Below are 24,514 nucleotides of genomic sequence, written 5' to 3'. Positions count from 1 at the left end.
CGGTAACTTGGGGAACCCCCAGGAGGCGCGGCCAGCTCTGAGCTGGAGCGGGGCGGCCGGTGGGAGGCCAGGCAGCGCCTCTCACGGTCTCCTCTGACTAGGCACCCTGGGGACTCTAGTCAGGAGCAAGGCCAAGGGCGGCCACCTGCCCTGTTAAGGAGGTGGTCTAGGGTGCGGGGTCAGGAGCCTCTGGCGGTCACATTCGAGCGCTGTCCTCTGGTAGCTGCGTGGCCGGAGGTGAAGCATAGCACCAGTTCTCACCTGCGAGGCGCAGATCATAGCGACACCTGCGCCCGGGTGGCTGGGGGGGTCAGAAGACATGCCTGCCGGGTTTAAGGAGGAGCCCGGCGAAGGGCAGATGGGTGACTGATGGCGGCTGCCGATACGAACGATAGCTGTGGCTGTCGTCATCGCTGCCGTCACCGTCACCGTCATCACGATCGTCGGCACCAGCACCAGCACCGCCACCATCACCATCATCACCACCATCACCACCATCACCATCATCGGCACCATCATCGTCACCACCACCATCACCATCATCACCGTCATCACGATCGTCGGCACCAGCACCAGCACCCCCGTCATCGTCGTCAGCGCCATCGTCGGCACCATCGCCAGCACCATCATCGTCACCATCATCGTCACCATCATCGTCACCCTCGCCCTCACCCCCGTCATCCTCACCGCCACCTCCGTCACCCGTGTCGCCCCCATCCCCATCGCCACCACCGTCCCCACCACCACCACTGTCCTCGTCCTCTAGCTTCAGATGGAGTGCCCGCTCCCTCCTGGAGCAGGGCACCGGCTCGCAGCTGTCCGGCGTGCCCCCGGGGAATCTGCTCTTGGGACCACTCAGTCTGGTCGCTCTGGGACAGTTTCTGCAGGAGGAGGAATCATCGCTGCATAATTAAGTGGCTCAGCTATAAAAACACGAGCCGCGTCCTGGCTGCCGGGCGCTGGCTGGCAAGCGGACTGTGCAGGGAAGCTGAGGGGTAGCAGGACGGAGGCGCGCGGCCAGACGCCAGGCAGTCGGGAGCCCGTGGCCATCGGCCTGTGATGCCAGCCCCAGGAGAGCAGCTGCCTCAGCACACAGGCCCGGAGCACCTGGCCTTGTCTCAGCTGCAGGGAATGTCCCCGCCTGCTGCCATTTCTGGCTGGGCGCCAGGTCCCAGAGGCCATGGCTACTCCGCCCTCCCTGGAACACTGCCCGCTGATCGTGGTGTGGCAGGAGTGTGCCTCGGGGGAGCGACCGGGGGAAGCGACCGGGCTGGAGACGATGAAATCAGGGAGCCCGTGGTGCGGACGGCCTCGGCCCGCCCCCAGGATCCCAGGCTTGGTCCGTGGCTTCGGCTTCAGGACCCTTTGCTCACGAGGTGGAGGGTGCATGGCAGGTCAGCTCCTCCAAGTGGGGACTCTGAAGGCTCCAGGGACGGAGGAGTGGACAGAGGGGAGGTGGGAGAGCAGTCCTGGCCGAGGGCAGCGCCAGGGCCACCAGGATGACCCATTCTCTGGGCCAAGCCTCACAGGGAGCCTGTGGACTCGTCAGGACTGTGGCATTAGCCTCCCCACAGCTCTGAGCCCTGGACATCAATGTCCCGAGGGAGCTGGGGTGAGGTTGGCCATCCGAAGCTGGCAGCGTGCTGGCCTCAGAGGGCTGTGGGCCTCTGGAGCCTGTGAGGTCAGCCCGGGTGAGGCCAGTGCATCTCCGGCCCGGTGGGGGGTGGCGGGGTTCACGGTGGCCCCGGCCCTTGCACCGACAAAATTCCGCCACACGGACAGGGACACGAGCGTCTCCCTGGTCTGGCTTAGGAGCGGGTGGCCTGGTTGGTGGGCATGGAAGCATCCCCCGTGGGTGGACCCCTCCCAAGGAAGGCTGGGTGCATGGAGCGGGGTCCTAGGGAGGATCTGCCACAGGTCCGGGTCCTGCCTGGGGGCTCTGCTCCCTGACTGTCCCAGCCGAGCGGCGGCTGCCGAGTCTGCATCGGGGCCCCACGCCCCTTCCTGCTCTGCAGATGGCGGCTCTGGCCAGGTGGATGGTGCGACGTGTGCCACTTCCCACGTGACCGCTGAGCGAGCCCGTGACCCCTGACCGCGGCCGAGAGCCTCCGGCCGTGTGCCTGCCTGCGGGCCGAGCTGGGGTAGACACGCCCCATCCTCGCGGGACCCCACTGTGACCCCAGCTCTGCCATCAAGTGTGATTCCTCCTCGAGCCTCAGTTTCCCTCTCCCTAAAACCAGGAGGCTGGAGCACACGGCGTCTGAGTCAGGAGGCTGAAGGGGCGTCCTGGAGGCCCACAGGCTGGAGGGGCCTGGGACCCCAGCCTCGCACGCTGGGTGAAATGAAGCCCTGTGTTGGTTCAATGCCGCCCCCACCCCGCCCTGCTTTAGAGGGCAGGGATTCTGCCGGAGCCTGGGGCAGTCCCTCCAGGGCCTGGTCTTTGACGCCTTCGCTTACAGAGTGCCAGCCCTCTCCTGCTGCCCACTGGGAGCCACCCAGGGACCCAGTGGGCAGACCGTGGGGCCCGGCTGAGCCCTCGGCACCCATACAGCCCGGCAGGTGGCTGGGGCCTCCAGCAGTGCCCCTTGGTTACCACGGTTACCAAGCTGTGGCAGGGTGGGGGAAACCCCTCTCTGCACCCCTCCCAGCAACACCCCGGAGGGCTTTGTCAAAACCTCCCTGCGCCGGGTGAGGCAGGGGCCGGGTGCCCAGCCAGACGTGCAGGCTGCGTGTGCGTGCGTGTTTGGGGGCGTGGCGGTGACCACGGCAGCTGGAGCAGCTCAGGGCTCCCCGAGGGAACCATGGCTGGGGATCCGGGGACCTGGTCAGCTTCCCCTCCCACCCTGGCCGGATGCCCAGCTCAGCGCCCCTGAGGAGCGCCCCCGCCCCCACCCAGGCTGGTGGCGGTCTCCCCGCGGGCCCCGCCGGCCCTCGCCCCGAAGGCACTGGGACGCTGCTGACAGCCGCCTGTCACCGCGGAGCTCAGGGCGAAGTGCGGCGGGATTCAGAGCTGACAAGCGTCCTTCCCCGGGAACGCGGCCTGAGCTCCCCCCGGTGGAGCCCCCGAGGGCCCGGCGCCTCGTGCGTGCCACTGTACGCGGGAAAGCGCGCCCACAAACCCAAAGAGCTGGCGCGCGTCTCTCAAAGGGCGGTCTCAGGACCCGGATCGGGGGCTGGCGAGGGACGGTGCCCGCTGGGCGGCACGGGGACCTCGGGGGGCTGTTTCCCGGCTCCTCTCTCTGCTGCCCCTGCATGTCCCCCGTTCTCACACCGAAGCTGAGCCCTGACCCCACACTTCACAGGTGTCCCCAGAGACGCCCCATTAGGGCGGGACACGGTCACCAGCCACGGAAACCTTTTCCTCGCCCCACGTGCTAACCCCGTGAGCGCACAGCGACCCCCTCGGCTCCTGTCCCTCACGGTCACGTTTCCCGAGAGCCGAGTCCACGGCAAAGTGCAAAGGCTAAACGGCGGGGGGCGGCGGGGATTTGGGTGCCCAACGGCCTGGCTCCAGGTCCTGGCTCCTCCTGCTGTGCTCTCTGTGACCTTAGGGCGTCGCCTTGCCTCCCAGCACCTGTTCCTGCGCCCGCGGGACGGGGACAGGGGCAGCTACGTGCCCGTGGCCAGTGAGGAGGGAACGAGATGACATGGAAGACAGCCAGGACGCCGCGCGCCCGTTACGGGGGGTGTGAGGGCAGGTGCGCCCGTTACGGGGCGGGGGGCACCTCTGTGGCCGCCAGCCACGCGGGGAGCCCAGCTTTGCCTCCCCCAGCAGCGGGCTGCCCGGCGCACAGGACACCTGCCCCATCCTCTACTTCCCCTCCTCCTGGGCTGGGGTGATCCAGGGTTTCCTCCTGCCTGTTTTGACCTTGACCTTCCCTCTCACATTCTGTGCTTACGGTTGCTCCTAGCTGTCTCCAGTCCCCTTCACTCTTGTCCCCAGCTCTCGGTGACGTCGTCTGCCATCAGGACTGTCACGAGTGGGTGGCAATCACCTCTCGTTTGAGCCCCAGGCCTACCCTCTCACTGCAGGCACGACCGGCTGAGGCGCAGACCTTGGACCAACGTGGCCCTTGCCCCTCGCTATGGACACGTTCCACTGTCTCCATCCTGTCGTGGGCATGTCACTTCCCTGCTCCAAAGTCCCCAGAGGCCCGACGCTGGGTCCTCTGGACCCTGCTTCCTGCCCGCCCTCCATGCCTGTCATATGTAAGTCCTGCCTGTGCGCCTCCTGGGCCCCGGCCACTCCTGGCCCATCACGCCCTGCCTCTTTCAAGGTCTCCGTCAAATGTCACACCCCTCCCCCATCTCTCGGTCTCCATCGCAGGCAGGGGTGCCTCTGGCATGTGGTTATCCATCCTCTTCCTGGCCCGCGGCCCCTGGAAGTGGAGGCGGGTGGGTCCTGCTTGCCGGCTGCAGCGCAGGCCATTACCCATCGCCGGCACCAATCCGTTCCAAACAATGTTTACATTCTAATTCATCTGTCGACGCCTGGCTCCGTTGGAGTCTCCCTTGTCCGCGTGTGTTCGTTCTTTCTGACCTGTTCCACCTACAGGGCCCAGGAAGGGCGCCGTTTCCAGGGGCCTGGCCACCGCGGAGTGCTCGGGATGGCCAGGCTCCTGGAGATGCCTCTGCCCTGAGCTGCGTCCGACAACGTGTGGGCATCAGGGTGGGGGTTCGCTCTGAAAGGTCGAAGAGCTGCCGGGGGGTGTGGGACGGGAAAACATGCTGTGGTGGGGGGGCGCACGTGCTCGGAGCGGCTCTGCAGCCCCGCAGTGCCCAGGTGTCCAGATGGGCACCGGCCGGCGCGCCTGGGCCTTCTAGGCCAGAGGTAAGGGGGGGGCAGGGCAAGCCGTGCCCCTCCCCCCACAGGGAGGCCGTTCTCCACGAACCAGGCCCTCTTCCCTCCCTCTGCAAACGCAGCCCCAGGCCGTCCCCCTTCTGAGGTGCTCAGAGCGGGATCTCAAAATGACTCAGAAGGGGACCCAAGCCACACTGCTCGAGCTTTCCTGGGCTCCACGTCGGCGATGGCTCAGGCTCAGTCTATGATTAGAAGTCGCAGAATCAGTGACATTTACTGAGTGCCCACGTATACCAAGGACTGACCCTATGCGTCTACTCGAGCTGCCTCGTTCCACCGATCCAGGAAAACAGAGATGTGACAACGGAGCCAAGTAGTCGGCAGGGACAGCGCCAGATGCTCAGAGGGCTAACTCCCCACCAGGGGCCACGGGCCAGGCTGGCAACAGGGGGCCCCGTGGACAAGACCTGGTGTTCACAGGACCTGGGACGTCTCTTGCTTACTGGGGAAACCGGCTCAATCGCGCATGGATTTCTGGTTTGTCTTTGAACCTGGCGCAGGGATCTGAGAAGGAAAAACGTCCTCTTGGCTTTCAGCCTTGAGCTGGGTGACGGATCTCAACTCCTCAGTGGCCAGGGCTCGGGACCCGGGCGGGGAAAAGGCCCCAACGGCGTCTGTGGCATGGATGTGAAGCTTTTCCTGCTCTTTCCTGTTACCCGGTTCTACTTTCTTTGCACCTTGCTTGGCACTGAGGCAGTTCTGCAGGTGCCCGTGTGCAAGGAGAAAGCTCAGGGAAGGCAGGTGCCAGGGGTGTGGGCGAGGCAGGTGTTGGGGGGGGCTGGCTCTGTGACGAGGGACGCTCGCGAGCCTGTGCGCGTGCCCCCAGTCTATAGGAAATCGTGTGGCGGTTTGGTAAAGCGGGGTGTGGCCTCTGGTCGGACTATGAGTCGGAAAGCTGGGTGCGCGGGCACAGGCCGCGGGACACTGAGTGCAGAGCTCACTCCCGGTACACACAGAGAGAGGAAGCCCGGCCTTTTGAGCCCCACGGACGTGGCAGAGGGTACGAAGACGCGGCCTTGCTCACGTCCACCCAGCAGGGAGACGCCGGTACCTGCCGAGCGAGGCCGAACGGAAAGCCTCGAGCTACCCCTGCCGTGACACGTGACCAGGTGGGCGACATTCCCACCTGGCCCAAGGTGTGCTCTCTCCTGGGAGGCCCTGCTCCCTTTCACTCCCATGACCTGGCTGAGCCCAGGACCACATCTCACAGTTACCCCAAAGAACAGGGGCCGTGCAGTGAGTGGGGGATCTGAGCATGCTAGGTTCCCCCTCATGAAAAGTGGGGGTTTCCATGTCCTCGGGAGCTGGGATGGGATCTTTAGCCTCCTGTGCGTCTGAAGCGCGTCCGTGTGGCGGGTCAGATTCACGGGGAGGCCGTGGCTGCCTGAGCCTGGGCACGGCAGGGCAGAAGCAAAGCGGGGTCAGTCTTCCCGGTGCCCTGTGCCTCAGTTTCCCCACCCAGGCTAAGCGGCCTACCTCACAGGGTTATTTACAGACTCGCCTTGAAGCCAGGTTGGAACGGTGGGTCCTACACGGTCAGGGTCCCTTCTCCCCGTCGTCTTACCCAGTGGCCTGGCCCCTGCCAGCTCTCTGACCTACTGGAACCAGTGTCCTTGCTTTGGGCGCCTGCCCGGCTGGGCAAAATGGCGCTGCAGCATTCCCCATGGTTGGTGGCACCTCCTGCTCCCAACGGCTCCCCAGTGACTCAGATGTACCCCGAGGTGTTGGCTTCCTCTACGCGTCAGGGACACCTCCAGAGAGGCCTTCTCAAAGTGCCCTGGGCTCCAACCCGACCCTGCCCCTGCCTCTCAGTGACCTTGGTGAAGTCACTGCCGCTGGGCTTCCCCGCCCCGACCCTGGCAGCACTATGAGGCGAGGTGAAGCGAGCCCCCCGGCTGTTGGGAGGAGGTGCAGGGAGGTGGGGGCCTCTGGCCCTAGACACTGTCAGAGGCGGCCCTGCCTGAACATGCCTGCAGCCCCGTTATTCAGGGACCCCAGGATCCTGTTCTGGCTCTGGGACTTATGGTGACATGAAGGTCACTGAGAATTTAGTCAAGGACTAAAGACACACTGCTTCCTGTCGGGGTCCCCACAAACGAAGCCCATTCCCTGAAGTTCTGATGGGGAAGGAGGCCCTCCTTTGCCCCACACCTGCTGCCCAGTTGCCACCGGCCTGGCACCGACCAACAGGCAAGTCTAGAGGCGGCCCCTCCTTCCTACCCCTCCCGGAAACTGCCAAATCAGAACTCAGCGCCTCTCACTTCCTCCCGACTCATGTGAGGCTCAGATCGCTGAAAAAGGAAAGGAAGGAGAGAAAGCCGCAGAGTATGAAGGCTCGAGCTGCCCCGCCCAGAGCTCACGGCCCCACTGATCCGTGGTGCCCACGGCCTATGACCTTCAGCAGACGAGAGCTGCTGTCCTGCCTTGCCACACCTCCAGTGCACAATCACCTCTGTGCCCGCTTCTTTCCATCTAGGCTCTACATTCGGACTCGACAGGGTTTTGAGCATGAGATCAGATTCCACACTTTTCATGCCCCCTGCCCACAGCCTGGCTCAGATCCCATGTTGTCTGTAGACCAGCAGAGAGGCACAAGGAACTGGACCTGGGTTTTGCATGAGAAGCTTTTGCAGCAGGAATGTGGTCTCCCCCAGACGCCCTCACTGCCATTGAAGCCAGGTGTGCATTGGAGGGCATCCCTACAGATATAACCCAGGAAACAAATGCCCTCTGTGGCCCCCACTGCAAGGGCACAGGGGCAGGAGCCCAGGGGCTGCACGTGAGCCTGGGCTCTGCAGGTGGATGTGTTTGCCAAGCAACAATCAGGAGGGCAGATGGGACTCTGTATAAGCAGGTCCCCAAACCCCGCAATGTGGGGCCTCAACACGGCTTCCTTAGCGGAGCTGGAGCTTGCTTTTGGCATTGGATGGGGGCTGGCGTCTTTGAGGGGGAGGAGAAGTTGCAGAGAAAGAAAAAAAATCCTAAAATGACAGACAGTGGGACAGCTGTGGCCTGAACTTGGTGTTCCTACTCCTCGGATGTGGATGTATTAATTTCCATAAATGTTAATAGTCCATTTCCCCAAGAGCTATTACTTATGTCATCTCCCCCTGGATGTGGTTCAACACAGTACAAATGAAAGGGAGGAAGAGGCAGCCCCCACTAGCGGTCCCCGCTTCCCACCTGGACAGCTCGGTCTGTTTCCCAAGGTGGACCTGCTAACTGCAGGGTCAAGTCCCCCTGCCTTCAGCCCCGCAGTCTGGCCCTTATCATGCCAGGAAGCAAAGAAAGTTACCACTCCTAAAAATGCTGAATCACAAAGTGAGGCTGAGCAGGAAAGTGGGGGCGGGGTGGGGAGGGAGATGGTGGCCAGGGAGGAAGGCAGGAAAGGGTGCTAAGGGTTTCTCACCTGGAGCACCCCCCAGGATGCGATAGGCAAAGTGTAGCCCCCACAGGGGCCTCAAGGACAAAAGCCAGGAGGAGCGGAGCAGGGTGCCCCGCTGCTGCTACTGCAGCAGAGAGCGGTGCAGCCTCGGGTCCCTGCATCCTGCTGGGAGCAGCATCAGGTAGGGAGGAGAGAAGGGAAGAGAAGCCAAAGACGGGGCAGGGGTATAGGGAGGGGGATGGGAGGCTGCAGGTAGCCAGGAGAACTGGAGTAGGCAGTGAGTGCCAAGGTCCTGGGGAGTTCGGCAAGGTGGAGAGACCGCCCACGGGGAGACATCGGAAGCACTGGGAGCAGAACGGGTGAGAAGATGGGGTCAGGAGCTAGGAGGGACAGGCAGGGTGAGGCTTCAGGACCGGAAAGGAGAGATGGGGAGGACCAGGACCAGCGATGCTCCGCTGGGGCTGCGCAGAGGCCGGGAGATGGGATGGCGAGGAGGGATGGGGAAAGGGGAGGCGAGGCTGCAGGCAGAGGAGGGGGTTGAGACGGGGCAGGGGGGCACCAGGATGTGGGGAGGGGCGAAGTTTGGGGCACGGGTCGCGGATGGGAGCTGAAAGGTCGGGCGCGGTGCAGAAAGGGCAGGCAAGCGAGGACAGGATGGGGGAAGGGAGATGATGGGGAAGGGAGATGAGGTGAGCCAGCCGGCTGGAGAGGAGGTAAGAACGGAGGCGGGCGCGAGGACGCGCTGGGGAAGAGATGGGTAATCGCCGGCGACCTCGCGGGGGCCCGCCGCCGCTCTCCCGGGGCACGGCCGCGGACAGAGGCGTTCCGCCGGGGTCTCCCCCTGCACTCACCTGGGGGGCTCCAGCTCCAGATCCTGTGTCCCGTTCCGGATCTTCCTTCCCGCCTTGCCCCTGCGACTTTAGCGCCCCCGAATCCCGCTCGTTCGGCAAGGTTCCGCCCGCAGCATCTTCACCTCGTGGGACACCACGGGCCACGCCTCTGCCAGTTGATCACTGGCTGTCCTTCACGCCAATCGCATTCCCATTGGCTGAAGGATGGCCGGGCATGCAAATCAGGACGGGCCCGCCGCCGCGCCGATTGGCTGGCGCTTGCGGAGCGGAGCCCCTCGGCTTGGGCTCTGATTGGTCCGGCACCCGCGGACGACGGCGACGCCGGGCGGGTTTTCGGCCTGAGCGCGCGGCCCGCTGCCTTGCGAGGCTCCTCCCGCACTGGCAGCGGCCAGGGCAGCCTTTGCTCGGCCTTTGGTCCGCGAGCCCTGGGTTCTGGTGGGCACAAGCCGGTCGCCAGGGGTCGGGGTCCGTCGCGGGGCACCTCATCGAAAGCGCGGGCCTCGTCAGCCGTGGGTGGGCGCGGCTGACCCGTCTCCTAGGTAACGCGGCCTGCGGCGGGCGGAACCATGTTGGCTGGCGCTGAAGGGGAGGCTGGACAAGGCCTCGAGACGTGGGGGCCGCGGAGCGGGTCGGGTCCTCGCGCTTTGGGTAGGGATGCTCCGTACAGCTCTCCGCGGGACCCTCGTGCCTTCGGGACGCGACGGCCAGGCGGGGCGCAAGGTCGTGTCCACGTCAGTCGCATCTCATCCCCTGCCTGATACTTGGTTCGGCCCGGACCGCCCGTTCTTTGGGTGTCTCGGGCTGGTTGGTGCTCAACCTCCGCCCTTTGCCTCTTGACACCTTGTCGCTGTACATTCCCGAGCTTAGGGAGAACGCAGTGCCGAAAGCCTGAGCTTTGCTGAGAGCCCCGGCGTTGGCCCTCCCCAAGTCGGCGTTTCCCCCCCCACCCCACCCCCCGACCCAGCGGGACCCTTGCTGGGTGCCTGTCCCCCTCCTGGATGTCTGTCTCCCTCCGGGATGCCTGTCCTGGTTTGGGTGCCTGTTCCCAGCTGGCCTGTTGCGGGGCCGCCGCCCATGGATGTCTCCAGACTCTGGCCCTCGCAGGAGGCTGCCCTGCTGCTTGCCCCAGGCGCCCCTGAAACGGCTCCTGCCTTTACCCTCTGCTGTCCAGCCAGCTGGCCCAACTGGCTCTCTGCGCACTACCTGGCCACTTTCTGTGGCCTGAATGCTCGCTCTCTTGCCTGCTGCTCCTTCAGACTTGAAAGTGCCACCTGTGCACATCTCTGTAATACCTGTCTTTACAGGACACAGCTGTGTTCTCAGACCCACTGCCTTCACTGTAGCAGCCTCTGGTTTGGGTTGAAGTATGTGAAGGAAGCCCAGCCTCACGCTTGAGTAGATAGAAAAAAGGGGACTGTACATGGCTCCCCGGGGCTCTAAGCCAGGTCCCCATCATTGCTCACTGCATCCTCCGTGCCTCTCTGTTGCTCCCATAGGTTGCAGCCGGGTGTCTTCCTGCTGACTTGGATCCTGTCTTTCTGTCTGCCTCCAGATACAGTTCCCGAGGGCAGGAGCTTGTCTGCTGTAGTCAGCACAGTTTCTCCAGGGCCCAGCTCATGGAAGGTACTCAATATTTCTTGAATGAGGGAATTCCAGGCAGTGATTACTTAGACTTCCACTCAACTCCCCTTTGGGAAAAGCTTTTTGGGTGTCAGCATTCAAGATCTTGTTCATTTCTGGGAAGGAAGCTTTGCTGTGCCTGGACCTCCCCTCGCGGCTCCTGCCCCTCCCACTCCCTGGCGAAACCTGTATGAGGCCTTGGCCGCTGACCTCTTCAGCTCCCGGGTTCCCTCCTCCCCCCCCTCTCCCCCAGGCAGGAGGTTAGATTAGGCTTCTCATCTCTTGCTGCTCCCACTCGTCCCTGGTCTGTCCCTCCCACTGGATCTTTAGGTTCTTGAAGATGGGGCATTGGTCAGTCTCCTTCGCTGTCATGCATCCTGGCACAGAACAGATTCTTGGTAAATGTTTGCCGCGTAGATGAGTAGCAGCTGAGCCCTTGAGGAAAACGTATGTGCATCGTTGGCTGGTGGCCCCTTCATCTTCCCATCTCTCCCTGCTTCTGCTGTCACCTGGCCTCTTCTCTGGCCCCTCCTGCCTCTCTTGTAGGGATCCTTCTGACTACATCCGGCCCACAGGGGTAATGCAGGATAATCTCCCACTCCAGGGTCCTCAGCATTAATCACGTGTACAAGTGACACAAATGCGGCGTTGGGTGACACCCTACCCGTGAGCTTTTCGTACGCTGCTACATTTAAGCCCTTTGGTCTGTCTCGCATTTTGGATGGATCTTTCCCTCTCGTAGGAGCTTGTGTCGTTCTGCGTTGTTCTCTTGGAAAATACTGCTTCCGAGTTATCACATCTTCCAGATCTTGACACATGTAATCACGGTTTCCAAAGCTCACTTTCACGGCCGGCACTACCCCTGTCTTCGGGGAAGTCTGGGAGGTATGAAGCTGTCAGGCTCACACCGGAGGGTCCAGTTTCCCAATTCTGATTCCTGCCTGAAAGCTTGATTTTTAATTATGAGTCTTCATCGAAGTGACAGGCTCATTTTGTTCACGTTGGAGAGGTGTCTGCCAAGCACGAGTCCGAATGACCATGTTCTGATTCTCGGCCATTCTCTTCGGTAAACACGGCGTGGCCGCAGGACCGAAGCAGCCGGTTCCGCGTGAGTTCCCGCCCGCAGTGGGGCCTGCCTGGCCGAGAGGGCCGCCGCCCTTCATTTCCCGGCAGATTTTTTATTTTTGGCATTTCCCATTTCGTCACAGGATGTTGAAAATGCCCATACTCAAGGGTCGACATGTAGTAAAACTCATAGTTTTCAGTTTCGCCAAGGATGTTCTTAGGTGAAGCCGATCCGTTTCTTGCTGGGAGCGGGGAGGGACGCGGGACGGCCAGCAGGGCCTGGTGCCGTGGCCTCGGGCGTGCTGAGGCCCCACAGTTTCGGCCACCACTGCCCTTGCTCCCTCCGCGCCAGTGTCAACACGGTGAAAAAGGCAGATTTCCTCTGGGCATGGCGACGGTAGCTTTGACCTTGTGGAGCCCTTGGATACCCTGGGGACCCTCGGGTTTGGGGACCACACGTAGAGAACTGCTGTCTTAGGATTCTTCCTGCTTGTTATTTTCGTGGACAGAATTCAGCCTCTTACCAAAGCCAAGATCTTAAGCTTCTGCGTTAGCCGAAGGGAGCCTCAAGGAGGTTTGGATCCCTGCCTGGCTGGGAGGCAGGCGACATCCCCAGTGCGCCAGGTCTCCGAGAAGCCCGTCACGCTCAGAACCTGTCCCTAGCTGCTTTAGCAGCAGGAGGCATTCCATGCAGTCGGGCCTTCCTGGGCGATTGGCTTTAGGGTCCATTTGATGACATCCGGACCCACTGGTCTTTATTTTGCTTGCTTTCCGTACGTGCCTCAAGGTGGGTGCTCCCTTGGTGGCCCCTGGCAGCTTCAAGCTGATGGCCTCCAAGGCCTGCAGAACAGAATATTTCCCTCCGCAGAACCAGCAGTGGCTTTGACCGGGTCACGCTCCCCAGTCCCTTCTAAGGCAGCCCTAGTCCCCAGGGCCTGCTGCCCTTGTGCAGTGCTGGACCCCCACAGCTGTACCGAGCAGCTGGGCGCCGAGGCCGGGGTAGTGGTGCTCTGGCCGGCGCGTGGGCGGAGGGGCACGGTTGCCCAGGGAAGGCGGTGTGGGTGCCAGTCTGCCGCGTGGCATCGCGGTGCAGGTTTCGGGGTGGTGGCTCCTCTGGGATTCGGCGGGAGGTGGGAAACTCAGAGCTGCTCGAGTGCTTACAGCTTTTACTTATTTGAACGCAAATGGTGCAGGTGACCCTCGAGGGCCAAGCGACGCTCCGAGCGGCAGCATGCATGACTGGCACAGGGTTTTCGACCAGAACGTGCTGGTGCCTCCGCACCCACAGAGAGCGCGCCGGCCCGGAGGGGCGTCGACGGCGTTCCAGGGTGTCCTGAAGTGGCTCGATGGGCCCCTGAGCAAGCAGGTAAGGACGTTTGCTACTTGTTGACAGACACGCATCGTCGCCGCGCCCCGCCGGGAGGTTATTGGTTTTCCCTCATTGATTTGAGCCTTACCGCTGTTCCCACTCCCTTGGGCCTTGGCCGTGTTCGGAGGCCAAATGGCCCGTCAGCAGAGAGCAGATGACTCAGCGACCCGGTCAGCACTTCTGACACTGGGCGAAGGATTCTTTCCGCCCACAGGGCAGCAGTCGCAGACCCCAGGTAATCCGATTTCCTGGGTGATTTCTGAGCTGGTCGCTGGCAGGAAGTGGCCTCGAGCATGGCCGAGCGCCATCCGCTTTTGGTCTGGCCGTTAGAGCTGCAGGGGCAGAGCCCTGGGCAGCCTGGCGGGAGGCCTGTGCGTGGACGTGCCACAGTCTTCGGCACGCTCGGGCTCTGGCTCTGTCCATCTGTGCCCTTCGGCTGCCCACAGGACCCCGCGTGGTCGAGTGTCCTTGGGAGGCCGTTTCCCATGGGCGTGCACAGGAAGGGCCAGGCCTGCTGCTGTGAACGCGTAGCCACCTAGAGAGTCTGGCCGGGCAGGGCAAGACAGGCCTCTGCAGCTGCTAGAGCGACTCTCCAGGCCCGCAGTGCTCGGGCCGCGGGGGCCGTGGGGGCCGTGCTGCTGTTAAGTCGCTCGCGTCCCACGGCTCAGTGCCACGCCTGTGACAGTACCTGCTGTGTGGGCCACTGCGTTGGGTCGTGCGGTGGCTGCTGCTTTTACAGCTCCTCTCTCGGCTCGTGACTTGTACCAGTTCACCTCATCCTCACAACAGCGCTGTAAAGTAGGTACCGTCATCACCCCGTTTCACAGAGGAGGAAGCAGAATCAGAAAAGTGAAGCCGTCGCCCAGGGTGACAGGGCTCTGGCTGGCCGGCGGGGACTCCCCGGCCTTCCGCGAGTCACAAGATAGTGGACAGCAGTCTCCTTGTCCCTAGGAATTTTACGGAAATTTTATCTTTTCCCATTTTCTCTTATGTATTTATTTTTGAAAAAGTAATCCCCATAGTTTGACATTCACAAAGGTACACAGGGCAGTGTATCATCCCAGAGGGTCCCTGAGGCACCCAGTGTCCCACCCTAGAATACAGCCAGTGTGGCCAGATTTTTGTACAACTTTCCAGAAATTCTAAGCAAATGCAAGTAAATACATCCGTATTGCCTTGCTTTAAAAAATAGTCTTGATATGTTTTTTATCTTGTGCATGTATCACAGGGAGTTTCTCTCTCTTAAGGCGGCGTGGAGTCGACTTGCACGTGTAGCCGTGGGTCCTCCCCCCAGGCCCTCCTTCCTGACGAGCGCTCGGGCCTTTCCCTGCTCTTGCCGTCACAGGCACCGCCTCCCTGAACGACTTCATTTACATCATATTTGCACGAACACGCGTCTGTAGAATAATTCCTATGAGTATAATTCCTCATCCAAAGTCATGTTAAAAGTTATTTAAGACCCGATTATAGGTTGTTTAGAAAAGCCCACTTTAAATGTAAAGGCATAAACTATAGTTGTGACAGTCAAAGGACAGAAAAGGAACCGTGTTGTGTGAACACTAGGCCCGAGGAAGCCCTGAGGCCCTGCCGACGCTAGACCGGGCAGACTTCAAGGTGAAGGGCGTTCCCAGAGTTGAAGGTGCTCGGCTTGATGATGACGCTAATCTGGAAGATGTGACAGCCCGAGATGTGTACGTGGCTGTGTCGGGGTCCCTGCGACCACCTCAGGTGTGGCGATGCTCTGGGCGGACGCAGCGTGACCCAGCGTATAGTCAGCTTCCCCGGGACAACTCATCACAGCAAAGGGGTGCAGGGCAGGTCAGCGGGGGAAAGGCCTCGGGGGACGTCTGGGGGAGATGGGCGTGAGCTTCAGGGGCCCTCTGCCAGTGGGGTTCCATGGGACACACTGCATCCCCAGGAACGGGTGTGACGGTGCATGGGAAATGGTGCCAGCCAAGGACGCTCCTTAGAGGCGCAGCGCCTAGGGTCTCTAAAGAAGAAAAGCTCGGGCATTTTGGGGATCGGTCACGTAGGCATCCGCGGCCTTGCGCATACCCACATTCCAGGTTCCCAGCGGGGGGCCGGCGTGTGGCATAGCCTCTGTACACACAGGCCAGCACAGTGAGCCTCGCTTGTCCGTCAGGTGGTGGGGACCCCCGAAGTCTGTGTTCCCAGCTCTAGCCAAAGGCCAGCCTCGTGTGCCAGCCTTTCAGTGTGTAACCGTCAGGCCCGCTGTGATGACTGGTGTGTGCACCGCGCCCAGTCACATGTGAAGCAAGTCTGTGTAGTTACAGGGGTCTCCTCTCAGATCACCATCGTAACTAGAGGTTTTTAACTCTCTTCTCTCAGTACTTGACAGAACAAATAGACCAAAAATATCCCAGGGACTCGGATCTGAACACCTCCATCAAGCTCCTGGACCTAACCGCCATCTCTCAAACACTACACCCAACAGCTAGAGCACACCGGCTTCTCAAGTGCATGTGGAATGTTCACCGGGATAGACCATGTGCTGGGCCGTGAAAATGAGTGTCAAATTTAAAAGGGTTGGAATTGTAAAGAGTGTGTTCACTGACTCATACGTTATTAAATTAGAAGTCAATACGATAAGATAGAAAGTTTTCGAATAGTACAAAATTAACATACTGCTGACTAACCCATAGGTCAAAAAAAATCATAGAGAAATTGTAAGGTAATCTGCGTGAAGGAAGAACATAGCAGTTTATGGGGCACACCTATTGAAGTCCTTCGAGGGAGACTTTTAACTTTATGACTGTAATTGAAAAGAAAAAAGGTATAAAATTTTTTTTTAGACCTCTGTTTCCTCCTTAAGACTCTAGAGGAAAAGAACAAGTGAGACTCGGAAAATAGAAGAAAGTAGTAAATGTGTGGGCAGAAATTAATAACGGGCAAATAATACAGAGAATCAGCAAAGCTACAAGTCGCTTCCTGGAAAGGCGGCGTACGGACAGCGCGGGGGTGACCGGGGTGTTACAAAAACGTGCGTGCTAGTGAGTCCGTTGCCAGCGGGGCGGCGCGGAGCCTCTGCCGCGTGTGTAGCCCCGGCTTCTTGGTGCTCAGAGATCAGCTTTTCCTTTGCTGCTCCCACCCCAAAGTAATTCTGGCGAGTCGAAGATTTATTAGCGTTTGTGGTTATATCAGAAGGATCGATTTGGTTGTACGTGATGAAAAAAACCCATCCAAGGTAGCTTAAGGTAGAGGTAGTGTATTAACTCACATGACGGACAAACCCACAGTTCGTATAAGCTTCAGGTGTAGCTTGATCCAGGGTCTCACGCGATGTCACCCGGACTTCTCTATGGGCCCCGTGTGCCAGCAGATGCATCTGTCTCTGCGGCCCTGGCCTCTGTGTCTCTTTGGCTCTGATGGGTCAGTGCTGGGGGGCGGGGGCTGCAGTGTCCTGAGAGGGAGCTCCTGGAAAGGAAATGGACCGCAAGGGGTCGGGGGCCATGCGGCCCGTTCTACCAGGATGGCCATCGGCCCCTGGGGCTCGGGATGGCTCGGCCACTGGGAACCCTTCAGGGCCGGTCACTCTGTCTCCTAGGGGGTGCTGGAGGTGCTGTCGGAGGTGGGGTGCCATCTTCGGGTGTCTCTCTTTGATGTCACCTACCGACACTTCTTCGGGAAGACGTGGAGGACCGCGGTGAGGCCTGTAGAGCTGCCGTCGAGGCCGGCGTCCAGGATCGTCTTTAACGAGGTGGGTCCGGTGGCGGAGGGCACGTGTGCGGGGCCCTGGGGCGTGCAGGTGCACCCTGCCCTGGGGACGTGACCAGCGCAGCTCAGACCCCTGGGACGCCGCTGGGCAGCAGAGCCGGCCGTCGCCAAGCCGGTCGTAGGGCGGGCGCTCCACTTCCAGACAGAATCCCGGGGTGGCAGACGGTGTCTCGGAGCGATGACCATGCGCTGCCCTGCTCGCGGCACGGGTGGGGGCGGGGCGCTCGGGCTCTGGTCGCCGTCGAGGGGCCACGGGGTGCTTAGGGCAAAGTCAGGAAACCGCCGATCTCATTCGCTCGCCCGCTTTTCCTCCCCCTCCCCTTCCCCATCCCCCTCCTCCCTTTTCATGCCTTTTAGTTCATGTCTTTCTTTAAGATGAGCAAATTGACTGGGGGGGCGCGCAGGCCCCGCGTGTGCGCAGCTGGGAGGCCGCGTGGGGAGACTCAGGAGTGACCCGCCCAGGTAGCTGGTGGCAGGGCCTGGACTCAGACCCATGCCTCCCGCCTCCAGACGGGGCGGTCGCGCTGGCGTAGGCTGACGGCGTGACGTGGCCCACGGGCTCTGGGCCCGGCCGCCCTGGGCGGTTCCCACCCGCGTCCTGCCACGCCGGGCCCAGCGCACTTCGTCGGGGCCTGCCCGCTGCCCGCTGCCCGCGCCGTGTCAGACCCCCGGTGCCGATGGCGCACGAGGCGGGACTCTGGGTCTGTCGGGGGCGACACTCAAAAAGCAGGTCGCGGGGTAATCGCAGTGGTGATCGGTTCTCGGGAGGGGACCGGCGTGCTGCGGCCCCAGAGGAGGACGGGAGGCCGCACGGGGAGCCAGCGTCCGAGCCGGGCCCTGGGGGGCGCGCAGGCCCCGCGTGTGCGCAGCTGGGAGGCCGCGCGGGGAGCCAGCGTCCGAGCCGGGCCCTGGGGGGCGCGCAGGCCCCGCGTGTGCGCAGCTGGGAGGCCGCGCGGGGAGCCAGCGTCCGAGCCGGGCCCTGGGGGGGCGCGCAGGCCCCGCGTGTGCGCAGCTGGGAGGCCGCGCGGGGAGCCAGCGTCCGAGCCGGGCCCTGGGGGGGCGCGCAGGCCCCGCGTGTGCGCAGCTGGGAGGCCGCGCGGGGAGCCAGCGTCCGAGCCGGGCCCTGTCGGGGGCGGGGGGCGCGCAGGCCCCGCGTGTGTGCAGCTAGGAGGCGGGGTGAGGGCGGGCGCTGGGGGGCAGGAGCCCCGGGGGGAGGGCGGCTTCTGGACGCGGTGGGTCCATGTGGTTTGAGCCACGTGGGTGCTGGTCCTGGGTACAGAGAGGCTGCTGCCTGTCGATGAGATTTTTCTCGTGCACGCAGTGAGGCCACGGACGCCCTCTGTGACAGTTCGCACAGTGAGGACGGAGGTGGTGGTGAGCCTAGTCATCCTTGGAGGCGTCTCTGTGTGACCCCAGCCCGCGGCGCCCCCTTTCTGCTGGGGACCGCCCTGGCCCAGACGCGAGGCCGCAGGGGCTGGCCGAGCCCGTGCTGCCGTCTGCCTCAGCCGCCTCCCAGAGTCGGGGGTGTGTGGCGGGCGCGGGGCAGTGCCCTGACTTAACAGGGCAGGAGAGCAGGGTGGGGGTGAAGCCCCCAGAAGTCCCCAGAGGTGGAGAAGGTTAAATGACGCCGTGGGGAAGTGTGTGTCCTGGCGACGGAAAATGCGTCTGACGTTCAGGCGGTTCCCACAGCTTGTGCAGGCGCCTCGTACAGGCCCCTCGAGGCCCCCGTCTGGTCAGCCGTGTCGGGGGAAGGGTCGTGCGCTGCAAAGCGCGTGTGACGGGCCAGGCCCTCCCGGCGCCGTGCTGCTCGGGGCGCGCGCCTCCGCCACCCCGCTGCCGGGCGCGGCCCTGGCCCTGGCGTCGCCGGCCGCCCGGCCCGGGCACGGCCTCCGCCGCCCGTGGGGCGGGCCTCCTGGGGCCTGCGGTTTGCCTCTCTCTCTCGCGTGTGCAGCCGGGCCCAAGGAAGCCGGGCACCGTGGCAGTGAGCAGTGGAGGCGGAGACTCAGTCCGCTCCTGGGGCGTCACCGCGGACGAGCACGTTTGTGCCGTTTTGTCCCCAGCACTTTCCCCTGGGGGCTGGTATCACGTCCCCGTAAAGAGCGCGCCAGCGGGCCGTGAGGCAGGCGGGCCTGGGGCGGCTGGCGCCACGCTGGGCTCCGTCCCCAGCCGGGCTCCGTCCCCAGTGGAGGTTCTGGGCGCCTTTTAACCCGCAGGCCAGAGGGGCCTGCGGTGCCCATTTGGAAGTGTCACGGGATGGGACCGACTCCGCAATCAGGACAGGAATGCTCGGCCGGCACCGAGGTTCCGAGGTGAGGCCCCTTCTCCGTGTCCTTCACCTTAGGGTGCCTGGGCCCCATCCTTGTCCCGCTAGCGGTGGCAGTCATGACCCGACAGGCTCTGAGTGGAGGGTCTGCTGTCCACCCTGAAGGGACAACCCGCAGACCGACGCTCCTCCTGGGCGGTCCCGGGCTTGGCGTCGTGTCAGGGGGAAGCTCTGCCGTCATCTGGTGTCACTCTGTCCTCGAAGCCATGCATGGGGCCCTGCTAGGCCGCCGTGCAGGTCTGAGCTGGGAGAACCGAGATGCGTTCCGTGTCCCGAGCCTGGGGCTGTTCTGCCCTTCGGCTCCTGCGGTGCTGGGTGTGAGGACGGGACATGGGGTCAGCGAGGACCACAGTCCTTACACCCTGCAGTCTTGGGGTTGCTCAAGGGGAGGATGCAGCCAGGGCGGTGTGGGGTGCACGGGGCCTTGCTGGCGGCTGGCGGGCGGAGCAGGACTGCTCGGGAAGTGGCGTTCCCAGCTGCTATGCCCTCGGCCAGCAGCAGAGGCCACTGGCGGCCTGGGAACGAGGCCGGAGCCCTGGGCAGCATCCTCCACGCCCCGCCCTTCCCCTCGCTTCCTCCACGTCCGAACACAGAAACGAGGTTTTGTTCAAGTTCAGTTAGCTTAAGCATGGTGTCCCGTGTGCACGTGTCTGCACGCGTGTGAGCGTCGCACTGTGGGGCTCCCCGGTGGCGCCGACAGGCAGGAGGGTCTGCTGCGGCTGCGTCAGGACCCATGGGTGCGGTGGGCCCGTGTGGTGGCCCCGCCACACACCAGCGGAGACAGACGTGGTGCGGTTTGCCCTCTTCGGAGTTTGGCGGTGACCGCTTTCTCTCTGACGAATGGCCCGTGTCTCCGGGCTTTGCCGATCGGCGGTGGCTTGGGGGTGGTCTGGTTTCAGGTCGCCGCCGCCAGTGGCAGGCGCCTCGTTCAGATTCTGTGTGTCTGTCCCGCCGAACGGGGCTTAACGAATCGTCCTTGTGTGCTCGGGGTTTTATTGAGTTGTAGCGTCGTCTGCAGCCCTGAGAGAAGATGCTGTTTCATTACTTTGCAAACTAGGTCCCCAGGAAAGTCTTTGAAAACTGAAGTCTCGCCTTGAACTCGAGCCGGGGGCGTTTCTGTCAGGGAGGGGGCCTGGCCCAGGCTCACGGTCCCGGGCCTCACCCCCGGCCTGCGGGTGGTGCCCCGCTGACCGGCCCCGGCCTCTTGGCTCAGAGCCAGACCTTCGCTCGTGGACAGGGACCGCGTCCCCCTCCCGCCTGGCGGCCCAGCTCATCCAGCCTCTCTCAGAGGACCCTTTAAACACTGTCCGGGAGGCCAGAGCCCCGTGCAGCTTCTGCATTTCCTTCTGGAGTTGGACGTAATTCTCCCATAAATTCTCTCCTTAGCCGAGCGCGCTCAGCCTTCTGGGAACAGGCTTGTTCTCCCTGAGACGGGGCGGAGGGTCCTGGCGGCTCTGTGCAGATGGCCGGGACCAGACCGGGCTCGGTCCTCCGGGGCTCCCCCAGCCCGGGTGTTGCTGGGTCACGGGCAGGCAGGACACAGGTAACTGGGTCGCCTCTGCTTCCCACAGCCGACTCGCACATCCTTCCTCGTCAGGGAGAGCACCGTGATGTCCCCTGGTCACCAGAGAACACGGCGGACTCTGGGGAGCCCGCCGGACGCCACCAGCAGCCCTGGCCCCAGCCCGCAGGGCACACTGCCTCTCGGCCTCGTGCTGCCGGGGGCAGGCCACGCGAAGGCCGGAGTCGTCCGCTCGGCCATGTCCCTCGCGCAGGGCCCTCTTTCCTCTCCAGCCCAGTAGGAGCCAGAAACAGGGCTTGACAGAAGTGGTTTCTAGAAGGAGAGCCGCCCTCTCCATGACGTGCCCTGTGCTGGGACTTAGCAGTGTGGTGGTTCCACAGCTCTAAATCTGTCAGCCGTGTGTCGGCGTGTGTTCACGGCAGTAAACCGGGGGACGTTTCTGGTTCAGGTCGTAGCTGGGTTTGCTTGGTTACTTCTCTCGGCGAGCCGAGGAGTGGTTCCTTGGGCCCGCGCGGGACCGGGTTTGATGTGAGGTGGGTGCGGGCTAACGACCTGCTCTGTCACTTATTCCTGTGGGATTTCAGGCCACCCATTTCAACTCGTGACTCCAGATTCACTCATCTGTGCAGGAGGAACAAGAGTGTGCCTCTCACAAGGGTCACGTGAGTATCGAATAGCACGTTTGTCCCAGGCAGGCGCCCGGTTACCTGGAGGTGTTCATTCAGCAGACGTAGATTGGGTGTCTGCCGTGGCCAGGCTCTGTTGCTGAGCTGGACACAGGGTGGACACGGTGGGTGTGACCGTTTCGGCCCAGGCTGACGTTTGCATTGTCACTCCAGGGCAGTCCTCCTCAGCCGCGTTGCGCTGACATTTCGGGCTGGACAGTCTCGGTGGGGGGCTGTCTCCGTGGCCGTGCTGTTCGCGTGGGTCGGGGTGGGCTCCACCCGGATGCGTGGAAGCTTCTGACTTTGGAGTCAGATCTCACGTTACCCAGAGGACAGTTTTGCTTCGTGGGGTTCACCGTGCTTGGAGCCTCAGTCTCAGGATGGGTTGTGTCCAGGAAATACCTCTGAGCCTCAGGTGGTGAGTCGAGCTGGCAGGCAGAGGGGGCAGGAAGCATTTGGGAGACATTCGCTTTCCTGAAGATGTTCTATTAAAGTTTTATTTTTAAAAAATCCTTCAGAGGGTGCTAGTGGAGCTTCTGCTCCTCTCTTCCCTGGCCTTGTCTTCTGCTGGGGACCGAAAAGCTACACGTCACCTGGGGGAGGGCCAGTGGCAGTGCAGGTGGCGACGTGTGGCCGCAGCCTCTTCATAAAGGCACAGTGTCGGAGGCCCAGTTTCGATTCTGTCGTGTGGGTGAAAAACGGGGACTTGGCCCCGCGGCAAAACGGTGTCCGTGTGTTTGCAGATGAAGGCATTAAGGCAGGAGCGACGCAATGATTTATTAATCTGTTGATCCTGGCGGGGCGGGAGCTGTCCCGGCGTGGATGGGCGAGGTGGCGTGGGCCGAGTGAGAGCCCCGCTCCTCTCAGGTGGCCTCCTCGTGCCGCCGATGTGACAGGCTGGACTCAAACTTTTAATCATGCCGTCTGGGCTGCCAGATGGGCTCCCCTCTCAGAGCAAGCCTCGCGGCCTTCATTAGCCGCCCTCGGGCTGAAGGGCTCGTGTGCGGGTTTTGCTCAGCTGAGCGCCGTGGACGTCCGGCCGAGCCCGTGCGTGTGCCGTGAGGTGGGAATGGCGCCTGGGTACCAGGTGAGCCACCTGAGGACACTCGGCAAGTGACGAGGATGGATGCTGTGGAGCCGCGTTGTGTTTTTACGGTGCTGTTCTGGGCCCGGAAGGTCAGGAAGTGACGTTTGGGGACGAGCTTGCGTCCTGCTGGTCGGGGTGACAGCGGCAGCCGTCCGACCTCGCGCCACTGCTCCAGTGCTGCCCTTCCAGTGGCCGGCCCTCGGAGCGGACTCTGGGGACACACACCGATGGCTCTGCTGTGCTCGCTTCGTCTCAGAATAATTGTTTTTGGTGGTGAACGCAAGGGAGAGGCAAGAGCCATGTGTGAACCGCAGCGGGGACACGCCGGAGCCGCTGGTCCTGCCGCCTGCGGGCAGAGCTCCTTCAAGGTGACTTCCTAACTGCGGGGCCGTCGTGGCTTCGCGTCAGGGTTTCAGGAGTGTGTGCGACTGTCGAAAGGCAGGCGGGAGGTGGTCATAAACACGGCGCGGGCCGGTTCTGCTGTGAAAGGCGCGGTAACGACGAGCTCGACTTCACAGCGGCGTGTTTAAACGCTTCTCGCGTCTTGGAAACACATAATTCTCCCTTGCTCCAACCGCCTGGCAGCTGCAAGTGGTCATTATTTCATCATTTTGCAATAAAAGATAATAGAATAACGATTTATATCTCAAGGCTGATGTTTTAACGTGTCTCTCCGTTATCCTGGGCGGACAGTCTGTGATTACGGTAAATGTTTTCTCGGGGACACCATGGCCATGATTGTTAAGGGGATTATTCTGAGTTTAAATCCCCAGGCGGCAGCCCTGCCTGGCCCTGCCGTTCCTCTTTCTGCCTTGGCGGGGGGTGGCGTGGGGGGTGGGGGTGGTCTTTGTGCTCAGCTGGTGACCCTACAGCCGGGCTTCGCCTCCGGCATGGACTGGGTTCTGGGGGCCACTCTGGGTCCAGAGCCCCAGCTGAGCTCCTGTGGACGCTTGGCCCCTGTCGATTCACAGGCCCAGTCAGGTCCTCAGCCCTGTTCCGCTGTGTCTGTGGCGTTTATTGGTTTTACATAAAACAGCTGCATCGGGTTTCATGCACCGGAAGGACGGCAGCAGAGCAGGTGCTGTCATCCCTGCGAGGTGGATCAGACTCACCTGTGTTGCCTTTTGCAGTCCTCCCCCGTCCTCCCCGTCCTCCCCCGCGGAGCAGAGGGCTGCATACGCATGTCGGGGAGTGGAAAGAGCAATTTCAAGAGCAATTTGACTATCATCTGCTTGGCTTGGGTCCCAAAAAGTCTTGTAGGAAAATTATCTCAAGGCAGTTTTTGTCATAAGAAGACGTTGGTTGGGCTCTGAACTGGGGGTAATTCCACAGCACCTTAGCAAGTCCGGGGAGCCGGCCTAAGCAGAGTCAGTTCAGATGCAGCGTCTTAACAGTCACGGGAAACGGGGATCGGAGTCGGTACTGGCAGGCCGTGGCTGACGTTGAGTACAGTGAGTGCCGCGTGGAACCTGTGCCCGCAGTGGCGTTGGTCTGTCTGTGTCTCATTTGGCCGGAGTCCTGCCCGGTGGCGGGGCGGGGGCCTGGGCTTCTCCCTGCTGCCGCCTTCTCTCCAGGGCCTGGCGTCTGAGGCATCTTCTGTGGCTGGGAAGTTGCTGGAGCAGGAGCAAGCGGCTTGGTGTCCTGGGTGTCAGGCGCTCCGGGACGAGAAGCTGTGACTGTGCCCGTCGCCTTCTCCGGCGCCCTGGAAGGGACGCATTCGCCACACGGGCGCGTTGGCGGTGTTTCCGTGGCGATGGCCCCGGGGAGCAGGGGGCACGCAGCTCCGTGCGTCCTCGTTTCCTGCTCGGCACGTGGCGAATGCCCAGCCCGTCACGTAACTCCTGGTTTCTGTTTGCAGCCCGTGTACTTTCACACGTCCCTAAACCACCCCAACATCGTGGCTGTGGTGGAGGTGGCCGCCGAAGGCAGGAAGCGGGATGGCTCCCTCCAGACCTTGTCATGCGGCTTCGGAATTCTTCGGATCTTCAGCAGCAAACCGGAATCTCCCCCCTCTGCCTCCCAGGACAGGCG

The 24,514-nt window shown here is 62.4% G+C and overlaps 2 protein-coding genes across 10 annotated transcripts in view; one reads left to right on the top strand and one right to left on the bottom strand.

Annotated features, from left to right (window-relative positions):
* Nucleotides 1-9,242, bottom strand: part of KCNAB2 (potassium voltage-gated channel subfamily A regulatory beta subunit 2) — a 73,672-nt gene extending 64,430 nt beyond the window's left edge. For both annotated transcript variants that reach the window (XM_016165324.2, XM_016165328.2), the window contains exon 1: nucleotides 9,098-9,242. The gene's annotated coding sequence lies outside the window, so the exon portion shown is untranslated. The remainder of the gene's footprint in view (nucleotides 1-9,097) is intronic.
* NPHP4 (nephrocystin 4) overlaps nucleotides 8,234-24,514 on the top strand; it is an 85,611-nt gene continuing 69,330 nt past the window's right edge. For 2 of the 8 annotated variants that reach the window (XM_016165323.2, XM_036228019.1), the window contains exons 1-4: nucleotides 10,650-10,720; nucleotides 12,976-13,148; nucleotides 16,717-16,869; nucleotides 24,342-24,514. In XM_016165323.2, the coding sequence (XP_016020809.2) occupies nucleotides 10,714-10,720; nucleotides 12,976-13,148; nucleotides 16,717-16,869; nucleotides 24,342-24,514 (506 nt within the window). In that variant the 5' untranslated portion in view covers nucleotides 10,650-10,713. Of the gene's footprint in view, nucleotides 8,428-8,448; nucleotides 8,606-9,425; nucleotides 9,637-10,593; nucleotides 10,721-11,459; nucleotides 11,826-12,975; nucleotides 13,149-16,716; nucleotides 16,870-24,341 lie in introns of those variants that run through there. The other 6 variants (XM_036228021.1, XM_036227981.1, XM_036228011.1 and 3 more) reach the window with 6 other exon arrangements.

Source organism: Rousettus aegyptiacus, unplaced genomic scaffold, assembly GCF_014176215.1.
Source record: "Rousettus aegyptiacus isolate mRouAeg1 unplaced genomic scaffold, mRouAeg1.p scaffold_m13_p_1, whole genome shotgun sequence".
In the NCBI taxonomy this organism is placed as follows: domain Eukaryota; kingdom Metazoa; phylum Chordata; class Mammalia; order Chiroptera; family Pteropodidae; genus Rousettus; species Rousettus aegyptiacus.
This window is presented reverse-complemented; position numbering and strand designations above follow the sequence as displayed.